The following is a 14,454-nucleotide window of genomic DNA, read 5'->3' as shown; positions in this document are numbered from 1 at the left end:
AAGGCCAATATCCATGGTCCCTGTTGTGAGTTTGGTTTTTGGGCTCCCCCGGTGGTCACTGGTGGTACTGGACTTGTGTGCTTCACTTTCTCTGTTCACCTGTTTCCATCAGGATATGGGTGTATCCTATTTAGCCTTGCTGCTCAGTTATTCTAGTGCCGGTCACCAATGTAACCAGAGCCTTTCTGTTGCATGTTCCTGCTTCTAGACTACTATCAGCTAAGTTGGACTCTTAGTCCTAAGTTTGTTTTGCATTTTTGTTCCAGTTCACAGTTATGTTATTTTTCTGTAGCTGGAAGCTCTTGTGGGCCGAAATTGCCACTCCGGTGTCATGAGTTGACACATGAGTCTTAAAGTAATTTCGGGATGGTATTTTAATAGGGTTTTCAGCTGACCGTGAAGTTCCCTATTGTATCTTCTTGCTATCTAGTAAGCGGACCTCGCTTTGCTGAACCTACCTTCATACTGCGTATGTCTTTTCCTCTGAACTCACCGTCAATATATGTGGGGGGCTTCTGTCTCCTTTTTGGGGGAATTTCCCTAGAGGTAAGCCAGGTCTGTCTTTTCCTCTATTAGGGTTAGTTAGTCCTCCGGCTGGCGCTAGGCGTCTAGGGATAAAACGTAGGTACGCCACCCGGCCACTGTTAGTTGTGTGGTAGGTTTAGCTCACGATTAGCTCGAGATTCCATCACCCAAGAGCTGTTCTGTTATTTATGTTCTCTGACGTTCCCTTGCCATTGGGAACCATGACAGTATGGCCGTCCCAGTGTTAAAACCGTTGGCAGAAGAAAGGAGAGAAAAAGAAGTCTGCAGATTTTTATTTTTTTTTTTCCTCTGAGCTTGCTCTATTGTTGACTTAGTTGCATTTCTGCTCTAATTGCAGCCTTTGTCTCTCTCTCTCCTTCTAATCCTTGAATGGCTCTGATCTCACCTGATTAAAATGGATCCTCAGAGTTTGGCTACAGGTTTGAATAATCTTGCTACGAAGGTTCAAAATTTACAGGATTTTGTTATTCATGCTCCTATATCTGAACCTAGAATTCCTATACCAGAATTTTTCTCCGGGGATAGATCTCGTTTCTTGAATTTCAAAAATAATTGTAAATTATTTCTTTCCCTGAGATCTCGCTCCGCTGGAGATCCCGCACAGCAGGTTAGGATAGTAATTTCCTTGCTGCGGGGTGACCCTCAAGACTGGGCATTTGCATTGGCACCCGGGGATCCTGCGTTGCTCAATGTGGATGCGTTTTTTCTGGCTTTGGGGTTGCTTTATGAGGAACCTAACTTAGAGATTCAGGCTGAAAAAGCCTTGATGGCCCTATCTCAAGGGCAAGATGAAACTGAAATATACTGCCAAAAATTTCGTAAATGGTCTGTGCTTACTCAGTGGAATGAGTGCGCCCTGGCGGCGAATTTCAGAGAGGGTCTCTCTGATGCCATTAAAGATGTTATGGTGGGTGTTATGGTTCTCAATGGCAAGAGAACATAGCCCAGCAAACATTAGAACTAGCTCTTGGAAGGATGGAACTAAACTGACCATGAACTAAACCTGCCGCACAACTAACAGTAGCCGGGTAGCGTAGCCTGCGTTTTATCCCTAGACGCCCAGCGCCGGCCGGAGGACTAACTAATCCTGGCAGAGGAAAATATAGTCCTGGCTCACCTCTAGAGAAATTTCCCCGAAAGGCAGACAGAGGCCCCCACAAATATTGGCGGTGATTTTAGATGAAATGACAAACGTAGTATGAAAATAGGTTTAGCAAAATTGAGGTCCGCTTACTAGATAGCAGGAAGACAGAAAGGGCACTTTCATGGTCAGCTGAAAACCCTATCAAAACACATCCTGAAATTACTTTAAGACTCTAGTATTAACTCATAACATCAGAGTGGCAATTTCAGATCACAAGAGCTTTCCAGACACAGAAACGAAACTACAGCTGTGAACTGGAACAAAATGCAAAAACAAACAAGGACTAAAGTCCAACTTAGCTGGGAGTTGTCTAGCAGCAGGAACATGCACAGAAAGGCTTCTGATTACAATGTTGACCGGCATGGAAGTGACAGAGGAGCAAGGCTAAATAGCGACTCCCACATCCTGATGGAAACAGGTGAACAGAGAGGATGATGCACACCAGTTCAATTCCACCAGTGGCCACCGGGGGAGCCCAAAATCCAATTTCACAACAGTACCCCCCCCTCAAGGAGGGGGCACCGAACCCTCACCAGAACCACCAGGGCGATCAGGATGAGCCCTATGAAAGGCACGGACCAAATCGGAGGCATGAACATCAGAGGCAGTCACCCAAGAATTATCCTCCTGACCGTATCCCTTCCATTTGACCAGATACTGGAGTTTCCGTCTGGAAACACGGGAGTCCAAGATTTTTTCCACAACATACTCCAACTCGCCCTCAACCAACACCGGAGCAGGAGGCTCAACGGAAGGCACAACCGGTACCTCATACCTGCGCAATAATGACCGATGAAAAACATTATGAATAGAAAAAGATGCAGGGAGGTCCAAACGGAAGGACACAGGGTTAAGAATCTCCAATATCTTGTACGGGCCGATGAACCGAGGCTTAAACTTGGGAGAAGAAACCCTCATAGGGACAAAACGAGAAGACAACCACACCAAGTCCCCAACACAAAGCCGAGGACCAACCCGACGCCGGCGGTTGGCAAAAAGCTGAGTCTTCTCCTGGGACAACTTCAAATTGTCCACTACCTGCCCCCAAATCTGATGCAACCTCTCCACCACAGCATCCACTCCAGGACAATCCGAAGATTCCACCTGACCAGAAGAAAATCGAGGATGAAACCCCGAATTACAGAAAAAGGGAGACACCAAGGTGGCAGAGCTGGCCCGATTATTGAGGGCAAACTCCGCTAAAGGCAAAAAAGCAACCCAATCATCCTGATCTGCAGACACAAAACACCTCAAATATGTCTCCAAGGTCTGATTCGTCCGCTCGGTCTGGCCATTAGTCTGAGGATGGAAAGCAGACGAGAAAGACAAATCTATGCCCATCCTAGCACAGAATGCTCGCCAAAATCTAGACACGAATTGGGTACCTCTGTCAGAAACGATATTCTCCGGAATACCATGCAAACGGACCACATTTTGAAAAAACAGAGGAACCAACTCGGAAGAAGAAGGCAACTTAGGCAGGGGAACCAAATGGACCATCTTAGAGAAACGATCACACACCACCCAGATGACAGACATCTTCTGAGAAACAGGAAGATCCGAAATAAAATCCATCGAGATGTGCGTCCAGGGCCTCTTCGGGATAGGCAAGGGCAACAACAATCCACTAGCCCGAGAACAACAAGGCTTGGCCCGAGCACAAACGTCACAAGACTGCACGAAGCCTCGCACATCTCGAGACAGGGAAGGCCACCAGAAGGACCTTGCCACCAAATCCCTGGTACCAAAGATTCCAGGATGACCTGCCAACGCAGAAGAATGAACCTCAGAAATGACTTTACTGGTCCAATCATCAGGAACAAACAGTCTACCAGGTGGGCAACGATCAGGTCTATCCACCTGAAACTCCTGCAAGGCCCGCCGCAGGTCTGGAGAAACGGCAGACAATATCACTCCATCCTTAAGGATACCTGTAGGTTCAGAATTACCAGGGGAGTCAGGCTCAAAACTCCTAGAAAGGGCATCCGCCTTAACATTCTTAGAACCCGGCAGGTAGGACACCACAAAATTAAACCGAGAGAAAAACAACGACCAGCGCGCCTGTCTAGGATTCAGGCGTCTGGCGGACTCAAGATAAATTAGATTTTTGTGATCAGTCAATACCACCACCTGATGTCTAGCCCCCTCAAGCCAATGACGCCACTCCTCAAAAGCCCACTTCATGGCCAAAAGCTCCCGATTCCCAACATCATAATTCCGCTCGGCGGGCGAAAATTTACGCGAGAAAAAAGCACAAGGTCTCATCACGGAGCAATCGGAACTTCTCTGCGACAAAACCGCCCCAGCTCCGATTTCAGAAGCGTCGACCTCAACCTGAAAAGGAAGAGCAACATCAGGCTGACGCAACACAGGGGCGGAAGAAAAGCGGCGCTTAAGCTCCCGAAAGGCCTCCACAGCAGCAGGGGACCAATCAGCAACATCAGCACCCTTCTTAGTCAAATCAGTCAATGGTTTAACAACATCAGAAAAACCAGCAATAAATCGACGATAAAAGTTAGCAAAGCCCAAAAATTTCTGAAGACTCTTAAGAGAAGAGGGTTGCGTCCAATCACAAATAGCCTGAACCTTGACAGGATCCATCTCGATGGAAGAGGGGGAAAAAATATATCCCAAAAAGGAAATCTTTTGAACCCCAAAAACGAACTTAGAACCCTTCACACACAAGGAATTACCCCGCAAAACCTGAAAAACCCTCCTGACCTGCTGGACATGAGAGTCCCAGTCATCCGAAAAAATCAAAATATCATCCAGATACACAATCATAAATTTATCCAAATAATCACGGAAAATGTCATGCATAAAGGACTGAAAGACTGAAGGGGCATTTGAAAGACCAAAAGGCATCACCAAATACTCAAAGTGGCCCTCGGGCGTATTAAATGCGGTTTTCCACTCATCCCCCTGCTTAATTCGCACCAAATTATACGCCCCACGGAGATCTATCTTAGAGAACCACTTGGCCCCCTTTATGCGAGCAAACAAATCAGTCAGCAGTGGCAACGGATATTGATATTTAACCGTGATTTTATTCAAAAGCCGATAATCAATGCACGGCCTCAAAGAGCCATCTTTCTTAGCCACAAAGAAAAAACCGGCTCCTAAGGGAGATGACGAAGGACGAATATGTCCCTTTTCCAAGGACTCCTTTATATATTCTCGCATAGCAGCATGTTCAGGCACAGACAGATTAAATAAACGACCCTTAGGGTATTTACTACCCGGAATCAAATCTATGGCACAATCGCACTCCCGGTGCGGAGGTAATGAACCAAGCTTAGGTTCTTCAAAAACGTCACGATATTCAGTCAAGAATTCAGGAATCTCAGAGGGAATAGATGATGAAATGGAAACCACAGGTACGTCCCCATGCGTCCCCTTACATCCCCAGCTTAACACAGACATAGATTTCCAGTCAAGGACTGGGTTATGAGATTGCAGCCATGGCAATCCAAGCACCAACACATCATGTAGGTTATACAGCACAAGAAAGCGAATAATCTCCTGGTGATCCGGATTAATCCGCATAGTTACTTGTGTCCAGTATTGTGGTTTATTGCTAGCCAATGGGGTGGAGTCAATCCCCTTCAGGGGTATAGGAGTTTCAAGAGGCTCCAAATCATACCCACAGCGTTTGGCAAAGGACCAATCCATAAGACTCAAAGCGGCGCCAGAGTCGACATAGGCATCCGCGGTAATAGATGATAAAGAACAAATCAGGGTCACAGATAGAATAAACTTAGACTGTAAAGTGCCAATTGAAACAGACTTATCAAGCTTCTTAGTACGCTTAGAGCATGCTGATATAACATGAGTTGAATCACCGCAATAGAAGCACAACCCATTTTTTCGTCTAAAATTCTGCCGTTCACTTCTGGACAGAATTCTATCACATTGCATATTCTCTGGCGTCTTCTCAGCAGACACCGCCAAATGGTGCACAGGTTTGCGATCCCGCAGACGCCTATCGATCTGGATAGCCATTGTCATGGACTCATTCAGACCCGCAGGCACAGGGAACCCCACCATAACATCCTTAATGGCATCAGAGAGACCCTCTCTGAAATTCGCCGCCAGGGCGCACTCATTCCACTGAGTAAGCACAGCCCATTTACGGAATTTCTGGCAGTATATTTCAGCTTCGTCTTGCCCCTGAGATAGGGACATCAAGGCCTTTTCCGCCTGAAGTTCTAACTGAGGTTCCTCATAAAGCAACCCCAAGGCCAGAAAAAACGCATCCACATTGAGCAACGCAGGATCCCCTGGAGCCCATGCAAAAGCCCAATCCTGAGGGTCGCCCCGGAGCAAGGAAATCACAATCCTGACCTGCTGAGCAGGATCTCCAGCAGAGCGAGATTTCAGGGACAAAAACAACTTGCAATTATTTTTGAAATTTTGAAAGCAAGATCTATTCCCCGAGAAAAATTCAGGCAAAGGAATTCTAGGTTCAGATATAGGAACATGAACAACAAAATCTTGTAAATTTTGAACTTTCGTGGTGAGATTATTCAAACCTGCAGCTAAACTCTGAATATCCATTTTAAACAGGTGAACACAGAGCCATTCCAGGATTAGAAGGAGAGAGAGAGAGAAAGGCTGCAATATAGGCAGACTAGCAAGAGATTCAATTACAAGCACACTCAGAACTGAAAAAAAAAAAAAAAAAAAAAAAAAAAAATCTTCTGCAGACTTCTCTTTTCTCTCCTTTCTCTGTCAATTAATTTAACCCTTTTTGGCCGGTCAAACTGTTATGGTTCTCAATGGCAAGAGAACATAGCCCAGCAAACATTAGAACTAGCTCTTGGAAGGATGGAACTAAACTGACCATGAACTAAACCTGCCGCACAACTAACAGTAGCCGGGTACGCGTAGCCTGCGTTTTATCCCTAGACGCCCAGCGCCGGCCGGAGGACTAACTAATCCTGGCAGAGGAAAATATAGTCCTGGCTCACCTCTAGAGAAATTTCCCCGAAAGGCAGACAGAGGCCCCCACAAATATTGGCGGTGATTTTAGATGAAATGACAAACGTAGTATGAAAATAGGTTTAGCAAAATTGAGGTCCGCTTACTAGATAGCAGGAAAACAGAAAGGGCACTTTCATGGTCAGCTGAAAACCCTATCAAAACACATCCTGAAATTACTTTAAGACTCTAGTATTAACTCATAACATCAGAGTGGCAATTTCAGATCACAAGAGCTTTCCAGACACAGAAACGAAACTACAGCTGTGAACTGGAACAAAATGCAAAAACAAACAAGGACTAAAGTCCAACTTAGCTGGGAGTTGTCTAGCAGCAGGAACATGCACAGAAAGGCTTCTGATTACAATGTTGACCGGCATGGAAGTGACAGAGGAGCAAGGCTAAATAGCGACTCCCACATCCTGATGGAAACAGGTGAACAGAGAGGATGATGCACACCAGTTCAATTCCACCAGTGGCCACCGGGGGAGCCCAAAATCCAATTTCACAACAGGTGGGGTTCCCTGCACCTACAGGTCTGAATGAGTCCATGACAATGGCTATTCAGATTGATCGGCGTTTGCGGGAGCGCAAACCTGTGCACCATTTGGCGGTGTCTTCTGAGAAGGCTCCAGAAAATATGCAATGTGATAGAATTCTGTCCAGAAGCGAACGGCAGAATTTTAGGCGAAAAAATGGGTTGTGCTTCTATTGTGGTGATTCAACTCATGTTATATCAGCATGCTCTAAACGTACAAAAAAGGTTGATAAGTCTATTTCAATTGGCACTTTACAGTCTAAGTTTATTCTGTCTGTGACCTTGATTTGTTCATTATCGTCAATTACCGCGGATGCCTATGTCGACTCTGGCGCCGCTTTGAGTCTAATGGATTGGTCCTTTGCCAGGCGCTGTGGGTTTGATCTAGAGCCTCTGGAAGTTCCTATACCTCTGAAGGGTATTGACTCTACACCATTGGCTAGTAATAAACCACAATACTGGACACAAGTGACTATGCGTATGAATCCAGACCATCAGGAGATGATTCGCTTCCTTGTGTTGTACAATCTACATGACGTTTTGGTGCTCGGATTACCATGGTTACAATCTCATAACCCAGTCCTTGACTGGAAAGCAATGTCTGTGTTAAGCTGGGGATGTCAGGGGGCTCATGGGGACGTACCTTTGGTTTCCATTTCGTCATCTATTCCCTCTGAGATTCCGGAATTTTTATCTGATTATCGTGATGTTTTTGAGGAGCCTAAGCTTGGTTCACTACCTCCTCACAGAGATTGCGATTGTACCATAGATCTGATTCCGGGCAGTAAATTTCCAAAGGGTCGTTTATTTAATCTATCTGTACCTGAACATGCTGCTATGCGAGAATATATTAAGGAGTCCCTGGAAAAGGGACATATTCGTTCTTCTTCATCTCCCTTAGGAGCCGTTTTTTTCTTTGTATCTAAAAAAGATGGCTCTTTGAGGCCGTGTATTGATTATCGACTCTTGAATAAAATTACAGTCAAATATCAGTATCCTCTGCCACTGCTGACTGATTTGTTTGCTCGAATAAAAGGGGCTAAGTGGTTCTCTAAGATTGATCTCCGTGGGGCGTATAATTTGGTGCGAATTAAGCAGGGGGATGAGTGGAAAACCGCATTTAATACGCCCGAGGGCCATTTTGAGTATGTAGTAATGCCTTTTGGTCTTTCAAATGCCCCTTCAGTCTTTCAGTCCTTTATGCATGACATTTTCCGTGAATATTTGGATAAATTTATGATCGTGTATCTGGATGATATTTTGATTTTTTCGGATGACTGGGATTCTCATGTCCAACAGGTCAGGAGGGTTTTTCAGGTTTTGCGGGCTAATTCCTTGTGTGTGAAGGGTTCTAAGTGTATTTTGGGGGTTCAAAAGATTTCTTTTTTGGGGTACATTTTTTCCCCCTCTTCCATTGAGATGGATCCTGTCAAGGTTCGGGCTATTTGTGATTGGACGCAACCTTCTTCTCTTAAGAGCCTTCAGAAATTTTTGGGCTTTGCTAATTTTTATCGTCGATTTATAACTGGTTTTTCTGATGTTGCTAAACCTTTGACTGATTTGACCAAAAAGGGTGCTGATGTTGCTGATTGGTCCCCTGCTGCTGTGGAGGCCTTTCGGGAGCTTAAGCGCCGCTTTTCTTCCGCCCCTGTGTTGCGTCAGCCTGATGTTACTCTTCCTTTTCAGGTTGAGGTCGATGCTTCCGAGATCGGAGCTGGGGCGGTCTTGTCGCAGAAAAGTTCCGACTGCTCCGTGATGAGACCTTGTGCGTTCTTTTCTCGAAAATTTTCGCCCGCCGAGCGAAATTATGATATTGGTAATCGGGAGCTTTTGGCTATGAAGTGGGCTTTTGAGGAGTGGCGTCATTGGCTTGAGGGGGCTAGACATCAGGTGGTGGTATTGACCGATCACAAGAATTTGATTTATCTTGAGTCTGCCAGGCGCCTGAATCCTAGACAGGCGCGCTGGTCGTTGTTTTTCTCTCGGCTTAATTTTGTGGTCTCGTACTTACCAGGTTCTAAAAATGTGAAGGCGGATGCCCTTTCTAGGAGTTTTGAGCCTGATTCCCCTGGTGATTCTGAACCTACAGGTATCCTTAAGGATGGGGTGATATTATCTGCTGTTTCCCCAGACCTGCGACGGGCTTTGCAGGAGTTTCAGGCGGATAGACCTGATCGTTGCCCGCCTGGTAGACTGTTTGTTCCTGATGATTGGACCAGTAGAGTCATCTCGGAGGTTCATTCTTCTGTGTTGGCAGGTCATCCCGGGATCTTTGGTACCAGGGATTTGGTGGCTAGGTCCTTCTGGTGGCCTTCCCTGTCTCGAGATGTACGAGTTTTTGTGCAGTCTTGTGATGTTTGTGCTCGGGCCAAACCTTGTTGTTGTTCTCGGGCTAGCGGATTGTTGTTATCTTTGCCTATTCCGAAGAGGCCTTGGACTCACATCTCTATGGATTTTATTTCTGATCTCCCTGTTTCTCAGAAAATGTCTGTCATCTGGGTGGTGTGTGACCGTTTTTCAAAGATGGTTCATTTGGTGCCCTTGCCTAAGTTGCCTTCCTCATCCGAGTTGGTTCCTCTGTTTTTTCAAAATGTGGTTCGCTTGCATGGTATTCCGGAGAATATTGTTTCTGACAGGGGGACCCAGTTCGTGTCTAGATTTTGGCGGGCGTTCTGTGCTAGGATGGGCATTGATTTGTCTTTTTCGTCTGCGTTCCATCCTCAGACTAATGGCCAGACTGAGCGAACTAATCAGACCTTGGAGACTTATTTGAGGTGTTTTGTGTCTGCGGATCAGGATGACTGGGTTGCCTTTTTGCCATTGGCGGAGTTTGCCCTCAATAATCGGGCTAGTTCTGCCATTTTGGTTTCTCCTTTCTTTTGCAATTCGGGGTTTCATCCTCGTTTTTCTTCCGGTCAGGTGGAGTCTTCGGATTGTCCTGGAGTGGATACTGTGGTGGATAGGTTGCATCGGATTTGGGGACAGGTGGTGGACAATTTGGAGTTGTCCCAGGAGAAGACTCGGCATTTTGCTAACCGCCGTCGTCGTGTTGGTCCTCGTCTTCGTGTTGGGGACTTGGTGTGGTTGTCTTCTCGTTTTGTCCCTATGAGGGTTTCTTCTCCTAAGTTTAAGCCTCGGTTCATCGGCCCGTATAAGATTTTGGAGATTCTTAACCCCGTGTCCTTTCGATTGGACCTCCCAGCATCTTTTTCTATCCATAATGTCTTCCATCGGTCATTATTGCGCAGGTATGAGGTACCGGTTGTGCCTTCCGTTGAGCCTCCCGCTCCGGTGTTGGTTGAGGGTGAATTGGAGTACGTTGTGGAGAAGATTTTGGACTCCCGTGTTTCCAGACGGAAACTTCAGTATCTGGTCAAGTGGAAGGGCTACGGTCAAGAGGATAATTCTTGGGTGACAGCCTCTGATGTTCATGCCTCTGATTTGGTCCGTGCCTTTCATAGGGCTCGTCCTGATCGCCCTGGTGGTTCTTGTGAGGGTTCGGTGCCCCCTCCTTGAGGGGGGGGTACTGTTGTGAGTTTGGTTTTTGGGCTCCCCCGGTGGTCACTGGTGGTACTGGACTTGTGTGCTTCACTTTCTCTGTTCACCTGTTTCCATCAGGATATGGGTGTATCCTATTTAGCCTTGCTGCTCAGTTATTCTAGTGCCGGTCACCAATGTAACCAGAGCCTTTCTGTTGCATGTTCCTGCTTCTAGACTACTATCAGCTAAGTTGGACTCTTAGTCCTAAGTTTGTTTTGCATTTTTGTTCCAGTTCACAGTTATGTTATTTTTCTGTAGCTGGAAGCTCTTGTGGGCCGAAATTGCCACTCCGGTGTCATGAGTTGACACATGAGTCTTAAAGTAATTTCGGGATGGTATTTTAATAGGGTTTTCAGCTGACCGTGAAGTTCCCTATTGTATCTTCTTGCTATCTAGTAAGCGGACCTCGCTTTGCTGAACCTACCTTCATACTGCGTATGTCTTTTCCTCTGAACTCACCGTCAATATATGTGGGGGGCTTCTGTCTCCTTTTTGGGGGAATTTCCCTAGAGGTAAGCCAGGTCTGTCTTTTCCTCTATTAGGGTTAGTTAGTCCTCCGGCTGGCGCTAGGCGTCTAGGGATAAAACGTAGGTACGCCACCCGGCCACTGTTAGTTGTGTGGTAGGTTTAGCTCACGGTCAGCTCGAGATTCCATCACCCAAGAGCTGTTCTGTTATTTATGTTCTCTGACGTTCCCTTGCCATTGGGAACCATGACAGGTCCCTTACCAGTCTGATAATACCATCCTCCAGCTGTTTGCTTTAGCTTGGCTGGTTGTCAAAAATAAGAGGACCCCATTTCATTTTTTTTAATTATTTAAATGCATTTTTTTAAATGGCGTGGGACCCCTCTATTCTTGATAACCAGCGATGATAAAGCTGACAGCTGAGGGTTTGAGAACACAGCTGTAAGTTTTGCCAGCACTGGTTATCAACAATAGAAGACTCCAAATTATTTTTTATTATTATTTATTTATAGCACGGGCGTTGGCTGATGAATACTACCATCAGTGGTGCCTGCTCTCGCTGTTATTAGAGACAGTAGGCTTAGGCTGATGGGAGTAGTACTCTTATCAGCCGATTCGTGTGACCGGAGGTAACCTTTTACAGATGCTCACAGCTGCTGGCTCACTCTGTTCAATTTACTGCAACATGACTGGATTGTGCAAGTACTTCAATTGCAGTAATCATGGCTATATCATAGCAGCATCTGTGTGTTGCATCTCATTAGCTTCTAACATCCAGCTCCCATGTATGTTATTTGCACAGCAGAGGTTTATAGATCTAAGGACTGGACAGCTGTGGATGGAGATACAGGACAATAAGTGTGTGCAGAGTTGTCCATGAAAATACTTGTCTCCAGCTCAATGAAAGTTAGTGTCTATTTAACAGAGTAGCAGAGGGGTAACGTTCTACACTGTAACCACAAGGTTAGTGGCAGAAGAACGTACAGTAGGATAAGCAAATTACCTCCTCAGAGAGGAAGAGAACCAGAACTGTAGTGTCACCTATAGGTATTGGAAGTAGCAATCCTAAAAGTTATTATCGCCCCTTTAATAAGCCTTAAAATCGATAAAAGCCAAACCATAACCTCTATTTGCAGATACAGTGTTTTGGGGTATTACCCCTCATTGGTGCAAAGTATGAGATCTGATTTGGCTGTATGATAGGCTTCTAACTGGGATATAAGGGGTAATGCTTCTCTTTGTGGAAAGTAACATGCCTGACATATGAGTGTGAGGAGGCTTCTAAGCCATGCAATGCTCCTCTGGGAAATTAAATATGCAAATTGCCTGTTCAGAGAAGAAGATTTCTAGAAGTCTAGTGCCACCTATTGGAAGTAGCAGTCCTAAAAGTCAATATCAACCCTTTATCAACCATGCATGTTACGCTTCACAAGGAGAAATATTACCCCTTAGATCCCAGTCAGTCAGTATGATACAGCCAAATCAGATCTCATACTTTGCACTCACGAAGGGCATCACCCTGAAAACCCCTGTCTGAAAACTGAGATTCCACTTTGGCTTTTAACCAAAGTCATACGTCAAGACTTGTTAAAGGGTCGATATTGACTTTTAGGATTGCTACTTTCAATAGGTGGCACTATAGTTGTAGTCCTCTTCCTCTCTGAAAAGGCAATTTGCATATTTATTTTGTTAGAGAAGCATTGCAAGGCTTTTAAGCCTCCACACATTGGCATGCCAGTCATGTTACTGTCTTCAAGGAAAAATGTTAGATCACAGTTCACCAGGATAAAACTGATACATGTCTCCTTCTAGTAGGCATATTGGCAAATAAGGCTGGTTTCACACTTGTGTACGGGAGGGCAGCGTACTTCCTCCCTTCTTTCTCCATAAAACCACTCCTACACTCTGCCTACGTCTCCTTGCATCCTGCGTTGCCCTGCATACCTATCTTTATCATTGGGTACGCAGGCCATGCGAACGTATGCGGATGCCTCCGCATGCACCATTTTGGCGCTGCGCAGACTGCAACAAAGTGCAACATGTTGTGTTCGGCGCAGCATCAAAACGGCGCACGCAGGGCAATGCAGGACGCAAGGAGAAGTAGGCAGAGCGTAGGCGGAGCTTAGGCGTGGTTTTATGGAGAAAGAAGGGAGGAAGTACGCTGCCATCCATAGCCCTCCCGTACGCAACTGTGAAACCAGCCTAACACAGCCATGTTACCCACAACAGCCATCCTCTAGAAAATGTTTAATTTACTTTAATTTTATTTTTCAGGGAAAGTGTATGCATTAAGGGAGAAATATGCTACCGCCAATATTTTCTATGGTGAATCGCAACTTCAAGAACTTGTGAAGATATCAAAATTAAATGTAGAGCTGAACAGAGATCATATAGTAGAAAAATTTCAGCAACTTCTGAAGTGTAAATCATCTGCCTGAAATCTGTCTACCCTTCAAGGGGTGTTCCGGGAAGACAAAAATGTTAATGGATTAATTAGTATTTGATTAGTCATCATAATGTGGAACTATTGTGATCTTTTCACCTTTAGCAGTTTTTAAATCGTATAGGTCCTGTTTTTACAGTGATATAATCTGTCTCTGCTAATCTGCCTTGAAATCATACTCCCTTCTGAGATGATACGTCACAGAACATGTGAAACAGAAACCTCGTTGGTCACATCAGTGGTCATTTAACTGCATATTCTGAGTCTATAAATGCAAATGATCTCTGGCTTCAACTTTAATTGTGGGTGCTGTTTACCATAACAGATTACCTGATGATGGGAGAACAGGCATGGAAGAAAGCAAGGATAGAAGCAGAGAGGGAGGCATTGGCAGCAGGGAATGACAGGAATTGTAGATTTGCCTACAACTTTGACAAACTTCAAACACCTACAATAGCCTTTTTCTTCTAACTTTGTGTGTGTTTTTTTCCTGGTCAGAAATCCTCTTTACTTTTGCTCTTTCAGCTTTTATAATAATGAGATTATAATATAGCATATAAAATAAATATATTGAAAGAAAATTTAAAGTAAAAAGTGTAATTGTCTTTAATTTTTGTGCTACTTTCATATGTAGTATTTATATTTGAATGGATAGATAATTAAGGATGAGCAATCAGCTGATTTCTGCCGGTAAAATTATTCTAAAGAATGTTTTATATGTTTAAAAAAATTTTATACTTGCCCTTTCTAAGTCATCACTTGACTCTTTATGCCGCTTCACTGATGCTCCACTCCGA

At 44.9% G+C, this 14,454-nt stretch overlaps 1 protein-coding gene across 5 annotated transcripts in view; it reads left to right on the top strand.

Moving 5' to 3' along the window:
• The window catches only part of PLA2G4C (phospholipase A2 group IVC), a 177,780-nt gene extending 163,539 nt beyond the window's left edge, over positions 1-14,241 (top strand). For all 5 annotated transcript variants that reach the window (XM_077297850.1, XM_077297860.1, XM_077297869.1 and 2 more), the window contains one exon: positions 13,489-14,241. In XM_077297850.1, coding sequence (XP_077153965.1) covers positions 13,489-13,652 — 164 coding nt within the window. In that variant the 3' untranslated portion in view covers positions 13,653-14,241. The remainder of the gene's footprint in view (positions 1-13,488) is intronic.
• The last annotated feature ends 213 nt before the right edge of the window (positions 14,242-14,454 follow it).

Source organism: Ranitomeya variabilis, chromosome 1, assembly GCF_051348905.1.
Source record: "Ranitomeya variabilis isolate aRanVar5 chromosome 1, aRanVar5.hap1, whole genome shotgun sequence".
NCBI lineage: Eukaryota > Metazoa > Chordata > Amphibia > Anura > Dendrobatidae > Ranitomeya > Ranitomeya variabilis.
Note: the sequence above shows the minus strand (reverse complement) of the source record. Positions and strands in the feature narration are given on the sequence as shown.